The sequence below is a fragment of the Oncorhynchus mykiss genome, chromosome 17 (assembly GCF_057628025.1).
Source record: "Oncorhynchus mykiss isolate SJ-2025 chromosome 17, ASM5762802v1, whole genome shotgun sequence".
Classification (NCBI taxonomy): domain Eukaryota; kingdom Metazoa; phylum Chordata; class Actinopteri; order Salmoniformes; family Salmonidae; genus Oncorhynchus; species Oncorhynchus mykiss.
The window spans coordinates 40334220-40356441 of record NC_143038.1 but is presented as its reverse complement, the minus strand read 5'-3'; the positions used below and the strand labels follow the sequence as shown (position 1 = coordinate 40356441).

At 41.5% G+C, this 22222-nt stretch overlaps 1 protein-coding gene across 3 annotated transcripts in view; it reads left to right on the top strand.

The window, feature by feature from the left end:
- Window positions 1-22222, top strand: part of LOC110494171 (E3 ubiquitin-protein ligase NRDP1) — a 30418-nt gene that overhangs the window by 1639 nt on the left and 6557 nt on the right. For 2 of the 3 annotated variants that reach the window (XM_021568984.3, XM_021568983.3), the window contains exons 2-5: window positions 709-848; window positions 12201-12316; window positions 16594-16865; window positions 17166-17301. In XM_021568984.3, the coding sequence (XP_021424659.1) occupies window positions 12227-12316; window positions 16594-16865; window positions 17166-17301 (498 nt within the window). In that variant the 5' untranslated portion in view covers window positions 709-848; window positions 12201-12226. Of the gene's footprint in view, window positions 1-708; window positions 849-12200; window positions 12317-13777; window positions 13994-14044; window positions 14076-16591; window positions 16866-17165; window positions 17302-22222 lie in introns of those variants that run through there. The other variant, XM_090205581.1, reaches the window with a different exon arrangement.

The window sequence follows — 22222 nt, the reverse complement described above, 5'->3', positions numbered from 1 at the left end:
AGCTTACCTTGACTTGGAAGAGTTCCAGTGTTGGATAGCCAGCTAGCTAACATAGTATCCCTCTCATTTTGAGCTGGCTGTTTGAGTTAGCTAAACTAGCTGTGAAAGTGAAGAAAAATAATACTAAATATAGCTAGCTCTCCCTCTTCTTCATTTTTGAAGAAATGTGTATTTATATATCTTTGAGTCAACTGCTCACCACTGCAATGCAGTGCTAGCTAGCTGTAGCTTATGCTTTCAGTACTAGATTCATTCTCTGATCCTTTGACAAAATGTCCGTTCATGCTGCAAGAGCAATTATAGGGTGGAGGACGTCCTCGTGGAAGTTGTCATAACTACTGTGTAAGTCTATGGAAAGGGATGGGGACCATGAGCCTCCTATGTTTTGTATTGAAGTCAATGTACCCAGAGGAGGACGTAAACTAGCTGGTCCTACCCCACAGAGTGCTGTTGAGGCTACTGTAGACCTTCATTGCAAAACATTGTTTTAATATTTTTTCCGGGTGACATTAATATATTTAGTATAGTTTTATCAAAACAATTATAGCTTCTTTTTTTTTCACTATTTCTATGAAATTCACTGAGGAGGATGGTCCTCCCCTTCCTCATCTGAGGAGCCTCTGCTGATTGCTAATCATATCGTAGACTGTCTATTAAGTAAATTAAAGGAAAAGTAACAACATTGCATAACGTTACTGTTACTCCCAGATGCATTTTCTGAGGACGTCATTACCCTGGACCCAGGTTGCTCCTCTCACCTTCCCAAAACTCTGCCCCTGCGGTCTGTGGTCCACATTTTTAATGAAGAGGAGGGCTGAGGATTCTGGCCCAAGGAAGGAAAGACACCGGTGAGTGGACAATAAGGTCAAATTGCTGTTTGTACACCGGATAATGTTATATAACCAAATATGTTTTGTGTCCATTACTGGACGTTAGAGGAAAGCCCCATTCAAGTCTACACCATTGATTCTTCAACGAACCTGGTATTGGCGATACTCTCTTCGTTCTTGATCCTGGAAAACCGTTATCTTATAAATGTCTGTGTAAAGTTTCAGGTGGTTCTACAAACACCAGAGACAACTCGGAAAGAGATATAACCTCCAAATGTATAAGATAACTGTTTTCCCTAATCGAGACCCAAGAGAGTATCACCACTGTACTTCTGTTTATGTGTAACTCTGTTGTTGTTTTTGTCACACTGCTTTGCTTTATTTTGGCCAGGTCGCAGTTGTAAATGAGAACTTGTTCTCAACTGGCCTACCTGGTTAAATAAAGGTGAAAAAAAATAATATACCAGGTTACATAGACAACATGTGGGTTTCAAGTTTGGGTAAGCTATTTTTCACCATAAAAATTCACCTTTTATAATAAAGCATTCCAATCATCCTCGCATTTATAGACTTATTTAAGATGTGGTGATTATATTTTCTAGTCATAATTTAGGCTTATAATATGACTGTTCAATGCAGCGCGTAGTGACAGAGTAGACCTAGGCTACATTAGATTTCTTCTTTCTTTGCACAGGAAAGTGTTGTTCTTTTGTAAACACATTTAGTGCAATTTTACTACACTTTATATGGCTGGGGACCATTAGCAGAATCTTCTTTAATACAACAAAAACTACAGGGTAGCCTACTCTGCTGACACTTACAAACAGATCAATAAAAACGACGTTGTCTGGTCCATATAATAGGCCTACGAAAAGGGGAGACAAATACAATATTTGTATTTATTTTACCCTTATTTAACCATGCAAGTCATTTAAGACCAAATTCTTATTTTCAATGATGGCCTCGGAACAGTGTGTTAACTGCCTTGTTCAGGGGCAGAATGACATATTTTTACCTTGTGAGCTCGGGGATTCGGTCTTGCAACCTTTCGGTTACTAGTCCAACGCTTTAACCACTAGGCTTCCTACCGCCCCGCTCTAACCACTAGGGTATATGACGACCATCTAACTGGAGGAGGAAATTTATTGTCTAAAAACAAGCAAAAGTAGCACTGACCCAATGATAAAGGTAATGAATATGCAGACTCACCCGGGACATAGCCAATGTGCTCCTCTGGTACCAATAGAATAGGCTACTGTTCACTCAATTAAGTTTAGAATTTTGATAACTAAAGGACAGTGGATTATTTTCATTGTCTTCTCTTTACAGCAATAGCAATTTGCTTTCCAAACTGTTTTTTGGCAACTGTACTTTTAAATATTGCGATATGCCTGGCTGGGTCTCTGCTTTTCACTGACCGTTGCAACTCAACAATCATCTATTTGATGTGTGTTCGCTGCCCAAATTACGGGCCCTTCTGACTGTAGGCTATGTGATTTAAAACAATCCACAGCTTTTTTCTTTTAAAGAAGCTAATGATCATGTGTGGCCAAATCATGCTCTCTGGTGTAGTAGCCTATTTTGATTTAGATTATTTTCAATGATTTGACTTTCTTTAAGTAAGCAAATTACGCTATATAATTTGTACAATTACTTTAGGGACGCTTAGGTTCCCCTAGCCTTATGGAGGCACTGCCTATGCCAGGTTAGTTGAAGAATCTATGTAATGTCTAGTAATGGACACCAAAAATCTTTAGGTTATATCACACTGGCAAGAGAACAGACATGCACACATGGAGAGACACAGATCTGGTACTATTTCAGATAATTGATTTCTATAAAGTCAGTGATTCAGTTCATGTTTAACATGTTGGGCTTTATACATCTCTGCAAATCTTGCCATAAGATACCGACCCTACCGTAACGCTTGTTTACACTGAGCTGTACTGGCGTTGTAACGCCACCACGGTTACATTAAGACACCGTGGAGCTTTAGAAAGTATTCATACCCCTTGACTTATTCCACATGTTGTTACAGCCCGAATTCAAAATGCATTAAATATATATTTTCTCACCCATCCACACACAATACCCCTTAATGACAAAGTGAAAACATGTTTGCAAATTTATTAAATATAGAAATATCTCATTTACATAAGTATTCACACCCCTGAGTCAATACCTTGTAGGACTACCTTTGGCAGCGACTACAACTGAGTCTTTCTGGGTAAGTCTCTTAGTGCTTTCCACAACTGGATTGTGCAACATTTGCCTATTTTATTATTTTAAAAATTCTTTAAGCTCTGTCAAATTGGTTGTTGATTATTGCAAGACAACCGTTTTCAGGTCTTACCATAGATTTTCAAGTAGATTTAAGTCAGAGCTTTAACTCGGCCCCTCAAACATTCACTGTGTAGCTTTAGCCTTGTGTTTTTAGGTTATTGTCCTGCTGAAAGGTAAATTCATCTCTCAGTGTATGGTGGAAAGCAGACTGAACCAGTCTGCCTGTGCTTAGATCTATTCCGTTTATTTTTTTATCCTGAACTCCCCAGGCCTAATGATTAAAAGCATACCCATAAAATGATGCAGCCACCACTTTCCTTGGAAATACAGTGCATTCGGAAAGTATGTAGACCCCTTCACTTTTTCCAGTTAGTTTTATTTATTAATTTCACCTTTATTTAACCAGGTAGGCCAGTTGAGAACAAGTTCTCATTTACAACTGCGACCTGGCCAAGAATAAAGCAAAGCAGTTCGACACATACAACAACACAGAGTTACACATGGAATAAACAAACATACAGTAGAGAGAAAGTCTATATACAGTATGTGCAAATTAGATAAGGGAGGTAAGGCAATAAATAGGCCATGGTGGCAAATTAATTAAACACTGGAGGGATTGATGTGCAGAAGATGAATGTGCAAGTAGAGATACTGGGGTGCAAAGGAGCAAGATAAATAAATACAGTATGGGGATGAGGGAGTTGGATGGGCTATTTACAGATGGGCTATGTACAGGTGCAGTGAGCTGCGCTGACAGCTGGTGCTTAAAGCTAGTGAGGGAGATATGAGTCTCCAGCTTCAGTGATTTTTGCAGTTTGTTCCAGTCATTGGCAGCAGAGAACTAGAAGGAAAGGTGGCCAAAGTAGGAATTGGCTTTAGGAGTGACTAGTGAGATATACCTGCTGGAGCGCGTGCTACGGGTGGGTGCTGCTATGGTGGCCAATGAGCTGAGATAAGGCGTGGCTTTACCTAGCAGGGACTTGTAGATGACCTGGAGCCAGTGGGTTTGGCGACGAGTAATGAAGCAAGGGCTAGCCAACGAGAGCGTACAGGTCGCAATGGTGGGTAGTATATGGGGCTTTGGTGACAAATCGGATGGCACTGTGATAGAATGCGTCCAATTTGTTGAGTAGAGTGTTGGAGGCTATTTTGTAAATGACATCGCTGAAGTCGAGGATCGGTAGGATGGTCAGTATTATGAGGGTATGTTTGGCAGCATGAGTGAAGGATGCTTTGTTGCGAAGTAGGAAGCCGATTCTAGATTTAATTTTGGATTGGAGATGGCTTAATGTGAGTCTGGAAGGAGAGTTTACAGTCCAACCAGACACCTAGGTATTTGTAGTTGTCCATATATTCTAAGTCAGAAACGCCCAGAGTAGTGATGCTGGACGGGTGGGCAGGTGCGGGCAGCGATCGGTTGAAGAGCATGCATTTAGTTTCACTTGCATTTAAGAGCAGTTGGAGGCAACGGAAGGAGAGTTGTATGGCATTGAGCTCGTCTGGAGGTTAGTTAACTAACAGTGTCCAAAGAAGGGCCAGAGGTATGCAGAATGGTGTCGGTGGTTACATTACAGCCTTATTTGTACATTTATTAAGTAGTTTTTTTCCCCCTCAATCTCCACACAATACCCCATACTGAAAAGGCAAAAATGGGTTATTTGACATTTTTGCAGATTTATTTAAAAAAATTAAAACTGAAATATCACAAGTATTCAGACCCTTTACTCAGTACTTTGTTGAATCACCTTTGGCAGCGATTATAGCCTCAAGTCTAATTGGGTATGACATTACAAGTTTGGCACATATGTATTTGGTGGACTTTCTCCCATTCTTCTCTGTAGATCCTCTCAAGCTCTGTCAGGTTGGATGGGGAGCGTCGCTGCACAGCTATTTTCAGGTGTCTCCAGAGATTTTCAAATCGGGTTCAAGTCTGGGCTCTGGCTGGGCCACTTAAGAACATTCAGAGACTTGTCCCGAAGCCACTCCTGCTTTATCTTGGCTGTGTGCTTAGGGTCGTTGTCCTGTTGGAAGATGAATCTTTGCCCCAGTCTGAGGCCCTGAGCGCTCTGGAGCCGGTTTTCATCAAGGATCTCTTTTACTTTGCACTGTTCATCTTTCCCTCAATCTTGACTAGTCTCCCAGTCCCTGCCATTGAAAAACATCCCCACAGCATGATGCTGCCACCACCATGCTTCACCAAATGGATGGTGCCAGGTTTCCTCCAGATGTGATGCTTGGCATTCAGGCCAAAGAGTTCAATCTTGGTTTCATCAGACCAGAGAATCATGTTTCTCATGGTCAGAGTCCTTTAGGTACCTTTTGGCAAACTCCAAGCAGGCTATCATGTGCCTTTTACTGAAGAGTGGCTTCCGTCTGTCCACTCTACCATGAAGGCCTGATTGGTGGAGTGCTGCAGAGATGGTTGTGCTTCTGGAAAGTTCTCTCATCTCCACAGAGGAGCTCTGTCAGAGTGACCATCAGGTTCTTGGTCACCTCCCAACCAAGGCCCTTCTCCCCCGATTGCTCAGTTTGGCCCGGGTGGCCAGCTCTGGGTGGTTCCAAACTTCTTCCATTTTTAAGAATGATGAAGGCCACTGTGTTCTTGGGGACCTTCAATGCTGCAGACACTTTTTGGTACCCTTCTCCAGATCTGTGCCTCGACACAATCCTGTCTCGGAGCTCTAGGGACAATTCCGTTAGACTTCCTAGCTTTGCTCTGACATGCACTGTCAACTGTGGGATCTTTTTATATAGACAGGTGTGTGCCAATCAATTGAATTTACCACAGGTGGACTCCAATGAAGTTGTAGAAACATCTCAAGGATGATCAATGGAAACGGGATGCACCTGAGCTCAATTTCAAGTCTCATAGCAAAGGTTCTGAATACTTATGTAAATATGTTTTTTCTGTTTTTGCTTGCTTTGTCATTATGGGGTCGTGTGTAGATTGATGAGCATTTTTATTTATTTAATCCATTTTAGAATAAGGCTGTAACATAACAAAATATGGATAAAGATAAGTGGTCTGAATACTTTCTGCATACACTGTATGGAGAGTGGACTCAGTAATGTGATGTATTGGATTTGCCTCAAACATGACACTTTGTATTCCGCACAAGAATTTAATTGCTTTGCACATTTTTTTAATGATGCAGTATTACTTTAGTATTGCAATCAGGATACATGTTCTGGAGTGCTTTTATTCTGTACAGGCTTCCTTCTTTTCAATCTGTGAATTCGGTTAGTATTTTGGAGCAACTATAATGTTGTTGAGCCATTCTCAGTTTTCTCCTATCACAACCATTAAACTCTAACTTTTTTTTTGTTCACCACTGGTCTTGTGGTGAAATCCCTGAGCGGTTTCCTTCCTCTCCGGCAACTGAGTTGGGAAGGACGCCTGTATCTTTGTAGTGACTGGCTGTATTGATACACCATCCAGAGTGTAATAACTTCACCAGGCTCAAAAGAATTTTCAAGATCTGCTTTTATTTTTATTTTACCCATTAGAAGTAGGTGCCCTTCTGTCCGAGGCATTGGAAAACGTCCCTGGTCTTTGTGGTTGAATCAGTGTTTGCAATTCACTGCTTGCCTGAGGGACCTTACAGATAAGTTCATGTGTGATGATATTTTTTTAAGGACTAGCCTCATCTCATGTCAAATAGACTCACTGTGTGCAATAATACTATGTAACTTATGTGACTTGTTAAGCACATTTTTACTCCTGCACTTATTTAAGCTTGCATATCAAAGGGGTTGAATACATACATTTCAGCATTTTCATTTTTTATTAATTTGTGACAATAATTGAAAAAACATTCACCTTTGACATTATGAGTTATTGTGTGCAGACCAGTGACAATATTTTTCACTTTTAATACATTTTGAATTCAGGCTGTAGCACAACAAAATGTGGGAAAAGTCAAGGGGTGTGAGTACTTTCTGAAGACACTTAATACCACTGTACTCCAAATTGTATCTTAATCCACACTGCTCCTTCGAGAACATTGAAATACTGTTAGTTTTCACGGAAAACTGGCTTTTCGTCATCTGCTAGCTAGCAGTAGCCACCTCGGCCATTATGAAATTGTTAGTACTATCTGGAATCCTTGATGTCCCTACCCTAAGCACTACCCTAACCATTTTAAATGTCAACTTCAAAGGGGTAGGGACATCCCAAGGATTTCTGATAGCAAGGACCATTAGCTGATGCTGCCATTGCAAAATGGCTGCATTGCCCACTGCTAGCTGGCATGGGAACAAAAAGGGCAAAAACAAAAACAAGCAGTATTTCAATCTTCTCGATGAAGCAGTGTGGATAAAGTTAACATTTAGAGTACAGTGGCATATCCCATCCCTGCATTGAGGTATGTTTTCCGATCCATTTCTCGCGCGGGCTCCACGGTGTCTTAATGTAACCATGATTGAGTTCCGACTGCAGTGCATCTGTGTAAACGTGCATTGAGCATAACGGTATCTTCTGGCAAATGCAGTCTATCCTCCAACTCAATGAAGTAGCATTTGACCAATCCAGGTAGTTATTTCAAAGTGCACTGATGCCTAAGAAGTATCCACACCGTAAATATTAACTGACTGACTCAAATCGGTCTTATGTAGCAACATTTTTATTTTTATTTTTACATTGGATAAAAGTAGACTCAGAGCTACAAAATGGTATATCATACACTGCATTTGAGGAATAATAGGAAAGTAATTATGCTTTGAAAGTTGACAAACTTGTAAACTCACTTTTGAGAATGTTCTTTCAATGTTTTTGTACCTACTGGAGAGCTCTCCTTTGTCGACACCCATTCAGCATTGTTCACACCCGCTTAAGCCAGCCCCACCCATCTCTTAAGGATTCACATGTGAGGTCATGTGCTAAAACGTGAGTAGTGTAGTAAAGATTAAGACAAAGTAGTATCCTACGATAAGGAACATTTCCAGGTAAACAATAAATTAGATCATGCTTACCCAGACACACTTGTCTAAATTGATGGGTCATGTGAAAGAAATGCTATAATCCCCAGCCACATATTGCCAAGTGGATGGGTCTCTAAAGAGGGTATAAACGGTACAGCCAAATGGTTACTTGCATAGTAGCAATATCAATATAGATGTGATGTCCATAGCCTTTTCGTCACAAAACTCCCTGATCTTCTCAAAAACATAAGTTTGTCGAGCTGTATCCAGTCCAGGTGGTGCTTGTACAGGCAGACCATCTATGGGAGGAAGGATGTCAGCATTGCGCAACAGCTGAAACCTGGTCCCGACTGAGTCCGAACGCTCCTTTGCGAAAACACCAGGCTCCAGAGCATCGAAGCTGTAAAACAAGAAATAACAAAAAAAAATGAAGACATTACAAACTTGCACAACATCAATTCACCTCCCAAGTTTAGATAAGAAGAATAATCTCATGCAATGAAAATGATATTCACCCGAAGCGCTGATACTGCTTGATCTGTGGCAGTGGCCTGAAGTATGTAGTCAGGTGTTGTTGCCAGCCATAGCTTTCCACCAGCACCGTACCATCCTCCAGTCCAACCAGCTGTGGGATGTTGACCCCTGTCACAGTGCTGTCCTTCACAACACCAGCAATCTCAGACAGTGTTCACTCTGGTCTTTCTGAAGAGCTGCTTGATGAGGCCAAAGCACCAGTCGGGGTCAAACTTGGTGTGGTCTGTGATCAGTAAGTGAAGGTCCAGACTGTGGTGGAGTTGTGCATGGTCCGCCAGGCACAATACCAGAGCACAAACTTGTTCTTGTTTTGGCCACTGCAGTTATCACAATTCAGGTCAACACGTGTTTTTCTCCAACTAGTTGGTGAAGAAATGGCGCATATAGTTGACTGCGCTGCTGCCTTTGCTGGATGACATGCCTTCATCAATCAAGTAGTTGACTTGTTGTGGTATTCCTTCACAGCAGACACCAAACAAGCCAGATTTGCGAGTTAAAAAGTAAATGGGACCTGGCATAGGGTCAGAAGGATAGTGCACCTGCAAACAACAAAATAACATTTTAAGATAAGTTAATGAAAATAAAATGTAACGTAAAACGTAACTTATTTTTTATGCATCATTATCAGGTAAGTTTCACATACCTACAAATGTGCAGAGCAGCAGCACTGCATACAGAAAGAACATCATCTTGGAAACTGGACGTACGACTACACGTACCTCTGGAAAATACAGAAATAATGTGAGCTCAATAGAAGTAGTGCCAATCATTTTGGAGGTCAATTAAATAATCCAAACTTGTTGTTTATGCTTTACATACTAAGTGTTGTCATCGATTCCTTGTAGAGACGACACACTGCTGCTTTTGTCACGTGGGATGGCAGCAGATTTCCACCAAAGTGTTTGTGTCCTGGGTGGCGTCCTGGTAACACGATTGCATTATCCTCTGCGTAGTTGTTGAAGTTCACCACTTGCAAGTCCTCATGATTCAGGTGTAACCTGTGCTTGCTTGGGCCAGCTCTCTTTTTGATGGGAGGCATTAGACCATTCTCCTTGTATGACTGGTGGAGGAGAGTCAGCCGTGTTCTACTGATGCTGAAAGACAAATTCCAGATTTTGGCATTATTATACAATAGATAGCCGTAATTACCGTCAGACACACCTAGCTAACTTGATGGGTCACGTAATCATCTGGTGAAGTGGAGTCTTTTGTTTAGACAAACCGATTTATCACAGCTAGCTAAAGTTAACCAAATAGGTTCAATGTTAGCTAGCTAACATTAGGCTATAACTAAAAATACGAAATGTCATTCTGAGAACATTACTACACAGATCATAAACATAATGTGAGCCAGCCATCTAACGTCAGCTAGCTAACAGTCAGCTTCAACTTGGTATTTTGTTTATACAGTGGTTCTTCCTGTAAAAGTTGCGTCATACTGCAGCACACCTTGCGGGCTGCCTCAGAATTCTGTGGCACGTTATTTGTCAGCCATTGTTGCCATTAGTGCTAGTTTGACCACCAGAGGGCGTCTTTGAGAAGCTTTTGACAGTCTTCAATATTGACTGTACTAGGGAATTTTAAACCTTTTTTTATGTAAGAACATAGTATATGGGATTGCTTTTAATGTAGCTTAATTCTTTTGATTATTGTTTCTATTCCAAGAAAAATGAAAAACAAAACCCTTAGGGTTTCCGTTAGAAAAATATTGATCTGTACAACTTGACAAGTCGGGAGTAGGCTACAGTACTAAGAGCGTAACATTTCCACACCCTAATGGTAAGATTTAGTGAAAATAAAAAATCTAATTGATTTAGCAAGACCAGTCCCCATGCTTGTCTCAGAGCAGTGCTGTCTTTTCCCCCTTCCACTTGTCTCTTCCATTAATTTCGAAAGAGAGCACTGATTATGCTTACTGGAAAATACTAACTCCCCCTTGCGCTGGTCTGGTGCAGTGACGCAGGGTACCATACTAAACCACAAATTACCTCATACGTCCCACAGAATAATCTCAACTTTTAGTTGAGCAACCACTGTACATGGAGCTAGCTAGCTAGCTAGCTAGCTAGCTAGCTAGCTAGCTATTAAATAAGACGTCCTGTCGTTTCCGTTCTTTGACCCGTTATTGTGTCAAGTCACTCTAGTTCATACTGACTGTGTACAATGCCATAATAATCATCTTTAGCCCTCACCCAAACTCTGACCATTTCACTCGCTCTAGCAGAGGTGGTTAGGCTGTTTTCATGTTATCCTGAGCGTTGGTGACGAACTGTGCTCCTGGCAACAATTTTAATTACGCTTTTTTTGCCAACGTTTACTGACACCAGCCATATTAAGCCTGTGTTGAGCGTTTGTAAATTCATCAGTTATTCTGCGCTCTTGCACACTCAGACGAGAGTGCTCTGAAACCGTTGTTGCAGTGCATTTCTATTGAAATGGATACTTGCATAGTCAGGTCTTTTTTGTAAGTTTTAATACGCGATTCATAAATAAACAAAAATTCAAAAGCTGCGTTAGATAGGATTACCTACTGACCAGCTCAAATAGACAAAAGCCTTCTATATGGTAGACCAATCCAAACTCATCTCTCGGCATGTCCAGCCCACTCATTATCTCAGCCAATCATAGTGGGAAGGTTGCTGGCTTTTCCTGTGGCTTAACCAACTAGGCTCGTAATTTTTAACAAAATTATTTGTATTTACACATGGTTTCAAGTTTGTTATTAAGGCACATGAAAGTTCAAGAAGGCATTTCTGCCCCCCAAAAAACATTTTGATCAACAACAAAAACGTTTACGTTCCAACGGCTCTCCTGTGAAGTAGTGACCCGCGACATACGCCTAGTTTCCTGAAACGGGTCACAAGTGTTCATACTACAACTAGTCTTGGTCAAAAATAAAACCCACTTGCACTGTCGTGGGTAAGTGTCTTTTTTACAACCCGTCTTGACACAATGAAATCACCTCAGAGAGGGTGTGCAGTAGATTCTGTTAATTTATGACAAGCCCTTTGCTTGTATTTCTGAAAGACGTCTCATCTAAGTGGGCTGATTTTTATATTGAAGTCATCACTCTGGTGTAAACTGTTAAAAAGGTCATCAATGCCATTACAGTACATGCCTGCTTTTGTAACGTGGTGTAGAATGCTCATTCTAGTACTTTCCCCACTGTGCTGAATAGGCAGTGTATTCGCTTATTCTGAACTTACTTCAGTGCGTAGAGCACACAGTGTTCAAAAAGGTCACCAGCAGCAAACACTCATGTTACCATGTTTTATAGCTGAGGATTGGCGCACTTCCCTTTTTGAGGAAAGGAAAAGGCACACAAAGGCAATAGAATTCCTTTCTGTGTATCAGGTGTCCAATATTGAGCCTCTTTTTTTTAGCAACGAACAAAAGATAATACACCAAATCTAGGCTAACTAATTAATTCAAGACTGGTTGAAGAGCTTTTTACTGTAAGTAACACAGCCATTCATTGTAGTGCCATCTCCTCTAAGTGCTTTCCAATGTGCTGCCACATATAGGTTGTTTATTTTAAACGTGGTTGAGTAATTAAACTTTTTTTCTGTGAGTATGTTCCATGTCGACTATGATCCTGTTCATGCATGATATGTTTCCCTACCTGTGCTGCAGGTTGTAGTTGGTTCCGGTGATGTGCCATGGGCTACGACGTCACCCGGTTCCAGGGGGAAGTGGATGAGGACCTGCTGTGCCCCATCTGCAGTGGAGTCCTAGAGGAGCCCGTTCAGGTCAGTGACGTACACATCTCCGCACCATTTTAGCCGTTGGATTGCATTTCAGTGCTCTGAGAAATCACGGAAAATTAAGGAATTGTGTTGTAAATTCAGTTCCATTTCAGTGAAATAGGATCCAGTACTTGTCAGCTCGTTGATCACACACCTGCTGTGCCATTTCAGTCTAAGTTTTTGCTAATTTCTCAATTTTCAGTCCTATAGGCTGTGCGCAGGCCATTTTATTTTGTAGTGCTACAAAGGTGATTATAAACCAGGTCGTTCGAGTCCTGGATGCTGATTGGCTGAAAGCTGTGGTATACAGTGCATTCGGGAAGTATTCAGACCACTTGTTTTTTATATAACTTTCTATTGGTTGCTAGGAATTTTGTATAATAATTTACTTTGAAAAACAACGTTTTGAATCCAGGGTAATTTTGTGTATCAGTTCATAAACCATGTGCCATGGAATCGGTACATCAACTTAACAACAATATAAACTAAACATGCAACAATTTGAAAGATTTTACTGAATTACAGTTAATTTAAGGAAATCCGTCAATTGAAATAAATAAATTCTGCCCTAATCTATGGATTTCACATGACTGAGTAAGGGAAAATGTGTTCTGATTGGCAGGGGCATTAGTATAGACACAAATACTCAGTTTCGTCAGCTGTCCTGATCCTGCAGGTGAAAAATACGTATGTGGAGGTCCTGGGCTGGCGTGGTTACACGTGGTCTGCGGTTGTGAGGACTGTTGGACGTACTGCTAAATTCTTTAAAACGACAGAGGTGGTTTATGGTAGAGAAATTAACATTCAATTCTCTGGCAACAGCTCTGGTGGACCCAATTGCACACTCCCTCAACTTGAGACATCTGTTGCATTGTGTTGTGTGACAACTGCACATTTTAGTGGCCTTTTATTGTCCCCAGCACAAGGTGCACCTGTGTAATGATAATGCTGTTTAATCAGCTTCTTGATATGCCACACCTGTCAGGTGGCTGGATCATCTTGGCAAATGAGAAATGCTCACTAACAGGGATGTAAACAAATTTGAGAGAAATAAGCTTTTTATGCATATGGAACATTTCTGGGATCTATATTTAATCTCATGAAACATGGGACCAACACTTTACATGTTGTGTTTTTATATTTTTGTAATGTATATTTTGCAATCGATATAGAACAGCTATCAATTTTTTGGTCCTTAAATGAAGCTGGTATACTTTTTAAAAATGTATCACCATTTTTTAAAACCAATTTTGGTCTTTAATGCTGGGCTGAATGACAAGTTCCTTACTTTCGCCCTCTTCCACTTGCCTCTTCCATTTTTGCCGTAATGCTGTAATTAGTCCAACAGTCCTTAGCCTTAGTATATTGGTCATATACCACACCCCCTCTGGCTTTATAGCTTAACTATATTTTCTGCAGTGCTCTTGCTGCTATGCTGTTTTTGCATTTCTGTATACAGTATATCACTGGACTTGTAATTTGATTCTCTGTGATGAAGCTCCAGTGATGACTATTCATTGCTAGTGAAAGGTGAAAGCGATTAGACATATGAGAATAGCCCCATCTTGGCCAGGAAAGAGATGGGCAGAGAGAAAGGACAGGGAGGAGAGCTTAAAGGGCAGTCTGCTTTCAGTGGGATGCTGTGTCAGCAAGGGGAGAGAGGAGTGGACAAGAGGAAGAGTGGAGAGGACAGGACAGCGAGAGAGCGACCGAGGACAGGAGGGAGGGAAGAAGGCAATTTGGAGAGATGAGCTCTGCATGGAGATCTGTTCGTTCTTTTTAAAGATGAATCAATGTGCCCAATGTTTGTAGTGATGCATAAAGATGGGGCAGAGGTGAAAGGACTAGGGATAGAAGAAGTGAGTGGAGATGCCTTGTCCTGTTAATGTAAATAAAGCATAAGGATACTAGTATAACAAACACAGCTCCCAAACTGAAACCAACCATGAGGTGAGTGGCTTTAAATAGACACTATTGATTCTACCTACCTGCAGAGGATAGCATTGTTTTGCTACATGTTTGCCCTTGGAGTAAATAGTTGCTGGTTTGTGCTTTTTATAGTACATAACACTTTGTCCAGCCTAGGCATTTCTTAGTGTGTGTGTGTGTGTGTTGGTCAATTTCCTGTGGTAGTAAGTATTCTTTGTTTTGGAGTGTTTTTGTGAGTGGAATGGCACCGTTCTGTGGGCACGTGTGTTCATGCGTTGGTAGGTTAATTCGGCAAGAAGGTAGTGTGGTAGTACAACGTCACTTCCAGTCAATGTTGCCTATGCATTCTGAGCTGTCGTAGGACTTTGCACAGCGTGCTGGCAGCAGTAAAGGAATGTGGACATAACTGCCGTAGGGCTTTCAGTGGAGACGCATACAGTATACTGAGAGAGAGAGGGAATGATTGGAATTGTTTGCTTGCATCTACTCGGCTGTGTCTGCTGCTTACTCTGGCATCCCCTGCATGGGCCTGGACAGATAGTATGTACACTAATACAGTGCCTTCACATTTTGGTGTTACAGCCTGAATTTTAATGACATACACACAATACCCCATAATGTCAGTGGAATTATGTTTTTAGAAATGTTTACAAATAATAATAAAAAATGGAAAGTTGATGTCTTGAGTGAATAAATTATTCAACCCCTTTTTATGGCAAACCTAAATAAGTTCAGGAGTACACAATTGCTTAGCAAGTCACATCAATTACATGGACTCACTCTGTGTGCAATAATAGTGTTTTAATATGATTTTTGAATGACTGCCTCATCGCTGTACCCCACACGTACAATTATCTGTAAGTCCGCCAGTCGATCAATGCATGTTAAACACCGATTCAACCACAAAGACCAGGGAAGATTTCCAATGGCAAGCAAAGAATGCCATCTATTGGTAGATGGACTGGTGAATTTATAAATTACACTTTGGATAGTGTATCAATACACCCAGTCACTACGAAGATACAGGTGTGTGTAGACCACTGACACACAATCTCTATTTAATCATTTTAAAATCCAGCTGTAATACAAGAAAATGTGGAACAAGTCGAGGGGTGTGAATACTTTCTGAAGGCGCTGTACATCAGAGACCTGAGTGAAAGAAGTGTAATTCCCATGCCCTGTGAGAGCATTGACATCTTCCAGACTGAAAGAATGGGAGGGAGAGAGGGAGTGGAATAAACAGAGGTTAGGTGTGCACAGAGCCATGGATTTAGAGATTTGGGCCATTGAGGTTTCTTTATGATGATGCGTTTACATGACATTTGCAACATTCTTTATGGCAGCCATGTTAGTGAAACAACATTTTTGGTGTATCTGAATAAATCACCATGGGAGCATACCAGAGTTGTGACATTTCTTTTTTTTTCTTTAGCCATGTTAGCGCCCCATTTGACATTATTTATATTATTATTCCTAGCTAACTGTCTAGAATTGGAACATTATTCAAAGTTATAGAAGTTCTCAATGCTCTAAATACAAGAGATACAAGGGTGTGTATCTGAGGGTGTGTTAGTCCCAGTCAGTGTGCTGTGCTGCACTCACTGACCTTGCTGGAGTCCGTGCTGCTGTGTGGACTGTCCCAGGGCTGGGCTGGGTGGTTATAATTTATACTCCCTCTGGGGCCCCAGTATGAATCAGCAGCACTGCAGCATAGAACTCTACTGTAGTGGGAGGAATTAGGACCAGGACTGTCTGAAATGGTACCAGGGCCCTGGTCAAAAGTACTGGACTATATAGGAAATTAGGGTGCCATTTCAGACTCACCCAGGGACTGCATGGGGAACGGGGTAAGAAGGTTTCTGGGGAATCCATTGCTACCCAGTAGCGGCTGTAGCTTCGAGCTTTCTTCCTGACTCACCCAGGGACTGTAGTGGGAATGGCTATTGTAGCCAACAGAAGCTAGCCAGCCCGTCGCTAGCTTAGCATCACGCAGTGATCTCATCACTGCCATCTACTGATTTCATCAGTATCGTCACCCCTGCATTGAGATCTTCACACACAGCAGAACTGCTATCCCCAAATGTAACCATACTTGCTGAACTCCTCCTTCACTGCTAATGCCTTTAGCTTTTTTATCATGCCCTCTTCCTCTTGTCATTTTAAGAATTTAATCTTTGAATTAAAATGTCTCTTTCTGCCAACATGTTTTTAACAGCAAAATGGTCATATATTATAGATTTTATATTGACAGAAAATATATTTTAAATAGAAACATGCATTTTTGTCGGAGCAGGTCAATTAGCATTTGCTCTCCATTTCTTCCTCCGTGTCCCTCCTTCTCCCTCCCTTAGGCCCCTCACTGTGAGCACGCCTTCTGCAATGCCTGCATCACCCAGTGGTTCTCGCAGCAGCAGATATGCCCCGTGGACCGCAGCGTGGTGACGCTGGCCCACCTGCGCCCCGTGCCCCGCATCATGCGCAACATGCTCTCCAAGCTGCAAATCAACTGCGACAACGCCGGCTTTGGCTGCGTTGCCGTGCTGCGCCTGGACCAGCTGCAGTCTCACCTCAGGGACTGCCAGCACAACCCCAAGAGGCCCGTCCAGTGCGAGCAGGGCTGCGGGTGAGTGGGGTTGGCTCCAACAAAGGCGTTCACCAAAACTCTATTTTGGGGCATGTTTTGTTACTCATTTAAATGATATAGGTAAAGCTGTGAAACTGAATGTCATCTGTATGAGCACAACCAAATAGGGGGGTGAGAATCAGGTTGGGAAACTCTGCTGTAGGTGAGTAGCGCTACTGGCTCTGGGTTAGTAGGTGTAGGGTATTGGCTAAAGGTTGTAGTTAGTTTACTGGGGCTGTGGGTGAGTTGGTTGCACTAAAAGGCTGTTGCTGAGTTATGTCCTCCCTCTTTCCCCCTCAGTCTGGAGATGCCTAAAGATGAAGCGTCTAGCCATAACTGCATCAAACACCTGCGCAGCGTGGTGCAGCAACAGCAGGGCAAGATCGCAGACCTGGAGAAGGCCTCTGCTGAACACAAGCACCAGCTAGCGGAGCAGGTTTGTGTGTGTCTGCATTTGTACATGTGTGTGCATGTTCGTGCGTGCGTATGTGTAGTACCAGTCAAAAGTTTGGATACGCCTACTCATTCCAGGGTTTTTCTTTATTTTCACTATTTTCTACATTGTACAATAATAGTGAAGACATCAAAACTATGAAATAACACATGGAATCGTGTAGTAACTAAAAAAGTGTTAAACAAATCAAAATACAGTGCCTTGCGAAAGTATTCGGCCCCCTTGAACTTTGCGACCTTTTGCCACATTTCAGGCTTCAAACATAAAGATATAAAACTGTATTTTTTTGTGAAGAATCAACAACAAGTGGGACACAATCATGAAGTGGAACGACATTTATTGGATATTTCAAACTTTTTTAACAAATCAAAAACTGAAAAATTGGGCGTGCAAAATTATTCAGCCCCTTCACTTTCAGTGCAGCAAACTCTCTCCAGAAGTTCAATGAGGATCTCTGAATGATCCAATGTTGACCTAAATGACTAATGATGATAAATACAATCCACCTGTGTGTAATCAAGTCTCCGTATAAATGCACCTGCACTGTGATAGTCTCAGAGGTCCGTTAAAAGCGCAGAGAGCATCATGAAGAACAAGGAACACACCAGGCAGGTCCGAGATACTGTTGTGAAGAAGTTTAAAGCCGGATTTGGATACAAAAAGATTTCCCAAGCTTTAAACATCCCAAGGAGCACTGTGCAAGCGATAATATTGAAATGGAAGGAGTATCAGACCACTGCAAATCTACCAAGACCTGGCCGTCCCTCTAAGAGTGGCAAGAAGAAAGACATTTCTTAAAGATATCCATAAAAAGTGTTGTTTAAAGTTTGCCACAAGCCACCTGGGAGACACACCAAACATGTGGAAGAAGGTGCTCTGGTCAGATGAAACCAAAATTGAACTTTTTGGCAACAATGCAAAACGTTATGTTTGGCGTAAAAGCAACACAGCTGAACACACCATCCCCACTGTCAAACATGGTGGTGGCAGCATCATGGTTTGGGCCTGCTTTTCTTCAGCAGGGACAGGGAAGATGGTTAAAATTGATGGGAAGATGGATGGAGCCAAATACAGGACCATTCTGGAAGAAAACCTGATGGAGTCTGCAAAAGACCTGAGACTGGGACGGAGATGTGTCTTCCAACAAGACAATGATCCAAAACATAAAGCAAAATCTACAATGGAATGGTTCAAAAATAAACATATCCAGGTGTTAGAATGGCCAAGTCAAAGTCCAGACCTGAATCCAATCGAGAATCTGTGGAAAGAACTGAAAACTGCTGTTCACAAATGCTCTCCATCCAACCTCACTGAGCTCGAGCTGTTTTGCAAGGAGGAATGGGAAAAAATGTCAGTCTCTCGATGTGTAAAACTGATAGAGACATACCCCGAGCGACTTACAGCTGTAATCGCAGCAAAAGGTGGCGCTACAAAGTATTAACTTAAGGGGGCTGAATAATTTTGCACGCCCAATTTTTCAGTTTTTGATTTGTTAAAGTTTGAAATATCCAATAAATGTCGTTCCACTTCATGATTGTGTCCCACTTGTTGTTGATTCTTCACAAAAAAATACAGTTTTATATCTTTATGTTTGAAGCCTGAAATGTGGCAAAAGGTCGCAAAGTTCAAGGGGGCCGAATACTTTCGCAAGGCACTGTATATTTTATAAGTAGCCACCCTTTGCCTAGATGACAGCTTTGCACACTCTTGGCATTCTCTCAACAAGCTTCATGAGTTTGTCACCTGGAATGCATTTCAATTAACAGGTGTGCCTTGTTAGTTTGTGGACTTTATTTTCTTCTTAATGCTTTTAAGCCAATCAGTTGTGTTGTGATAAGGTAGGGGTGGTATAAAGAAGATAGCCCTATTTGGTAAAAGACCAAGATCATATTATGGCAAGAACAGCTCAAATAAGCAAAGAGAGATGACAGTCCATTACTTTAAGACATGAAGGTCAGTCAATCTGGAAAATTTCAAGAACTTTGAAAGTTTCTTTAAGTGCAGACGAAAAAAAACATCAAGCGCTACAATGAAACTGGCTCTCATGAGGACTGCTACAGGAAAGGAAGACCCAGAGTTACCTCTGCTTCAGAGGATAAGTTCATTAGAGTGACCAGCCTCAGAAATTGCAGCCCAAATAAATGCTTTACAGAGTTCAAGAAACACACATCTCAACATCAAATGTTCAAAGGAGAGTGCGTGAATCAGGCTTTCATGGTCGAATTACTGCTAAGAAACCACTACTAAAACACACCAATAAGAAAAAGAGATTTGCTTGGGCTAAGAAACATGAGCAATGGACATTAGACTGATGTTAATCTGTCCTTTTGGTCTGATGAGTCCAAATTTGAGATTTTTGGTTTCAACCCCCATGTCTTTGTGAGACGCATATTAGGTGACGGATGATCTCTGCTTGTGTAGTTCCCACTGTGAAGCATGGAGGTTGGGGTGCTTCACTGGTGACACTGTTAGGGATTTATTAAGAATTCAAGGCACACTTAACCAGTTTGGCTACCACAGCATTCTGCAGCCATACGCCATCCCATCTGGTTTGTGCTTAGTGGGACTATCATTTGTTTTTCAACAGGGCAATGACCCAACACACCTCTAGGCAGGAGCGCCGCCAGGGGTTTTGTGCCCCATGAAAATATATAATTTTGGGCCCCACCACCACAGGCCACACCAACCCTGCGCAATTGCTGTAACCACACACCTCCAGAACCCAATTGACCCGTTCAAAGCTTTAAATAGCTACCTTTGCATGCTTGCAACTCTGTTGTAGTCCAATATTTACTGTACGATATTTACTGACAGTGAGCTGTGAAAATATAACACTGTGCAGACATGTATGCAACATTCTGCATACAGTGGAATTCACTATTTGACGCAAGACTGATACCCTCTATAAGAAATGTGCTAAAGGCCATCTTTTACAGTCTAAATGTGATTTTAATGGTAAAATTCTTGAATGGAAAATTCTCTTAACCTTAATGAATAACTTAAAATAAATATAACTTAAATATAAATTAACCTCTTCAATTTAAATAAATGATCATCTATAGAATGATATAACAAATAAAATAATACAACTAAGTATACCTACCAACTGGAAAATAAGTGGCCGTAAAAGTGGAGATGGAAATAATAAGACCTGATGGTGGTGCTAGAGGAAAGGTCAAGTGGTCACCAAATCAATATCAATTCTTCAGATTGGGGTCTTGATTGTGCACAACTAATTGTATGGCAATCCAGCCATTACTTTGAGATATATCCTGTTCTCAGTCTGTTCTCAGTCTTGTTCTCAGCCTGTCGGCATCATGTGATCCAATATCCATAGCCATGCCATTTAACAGTTATCACTGGCCCTTGCTCAGCCTTACTCACCAAGAGCCCAGCGCTGAGCCTTCTTGCTAGCAAAGTCACTGATCAAGTCTTTGAAGTCCAGGTTTCTAGCTAACTGGCTTTCAATGGATAGCATGGCAAGACTGCAATGCCTGTCCTGGGACATAGTGGACAAGATACTTCATGATCAGTGGTTGGGATACAGAAGGGACTTTTATCCTCACTACTCTGCCCAACTTTCAGAAAAGAAGAAATGTATTCTACAAGTTTTGCAGTGGTGTGGAACCTAGTGTCCAAGTCACTTATGTTGTCTATAGCAGTAAACACTGTTGCTGCACTGTCCTGAGCATTCTCCTCTTGAGAGGTCTCATCATGGAATCTCTTCCTTTTCCTCTGGCGGCTGTGTTCCTTGCTAAATTGAGGTGCAACGTCCATTTGCGTAGCAATCAGTGTTGCCTCACAGGAGAGACTCCCATCCATCTCTAAGAGCCTGCATGTCTTCTTTTAAGGCTCTGATACTGGCTGCCTCTGTCAAGGAGATTTTTCCTGACTGGAGAATCACATTCCTGTCCTCAATGCATTGCAGTACCTGCTATTATGCCAACTGACATGTCATTCAACACAATGCTGCTCACCTCCTTCTTCAGTTGGGAGTAGGGCTGGTTCAGGGGATGGGTACGGGGAGACAGGGCTGCTGAGCCTGAAGCTGCATCTGTTGGGCCTGGCACCAGGTAGGGGCAGTGACAACTGATTTTAGTATGAATAGCTTGCTAAAAGTTGGCCTGCATTGATTAAATGTCGGCTAAAAGAGGAGCGAAATGTAACCACTCATAATTTTTGTGAAGTGATTAAGTAACTATGGACTAAGCTAACAGGTTAATTTCCACCACTCACGGATACACCCACCTTCCTTCTTTTCTTTGTTTTTGGAAGACATTTTCTTTAAGACATGATGCTCCACTGGCTCTCTCTCCTCACTCGCAATACAGAGGCTCTCTGGATGTTTAACTTTTTGCCAAAAACATGAAAAGAAAAAGAAACCGTTAGATTTGTAAATAAAATATTATATTAATGATGATAGGTACGTTTTCTTCAATATTAAATGAACCTAATGTTAGAATCGTCCTAACTTTCCCCCCTATACGGCGCCCCTGCCTCCAGGCTGTGTAAGGGCAATTTGACCAAGGAGGGTGGTTGTGTGCTGCATCAGATGACCAGGCCTCCACAATCACCTCAACCCAATTGGGATGGGTTGGAATGCAGAGTGAAGAAAAACAGCCAACAAGTGCCCTGCATATGTAGGAACTCCTTTAAGACTGTTGGAAAAGCATTCCAGGTGAAGCTGGTTGAGAGAAAGCCAAGAGTGTGCAAAAGGTGGCTACTTTGAAGAATCTCAAATATAAAATATATTTTGTTTAACACTTGTTTGGTTACTACATGATTCCATATGTGTTATTTCATAGTTTGATGTCTTCACTATTATTCTACAATGTAGAAAATAGTAACGCATAAAGAAAAACCCTTGAATGAGTATTGTGTGTCCAAACTTTTGACTGGTACT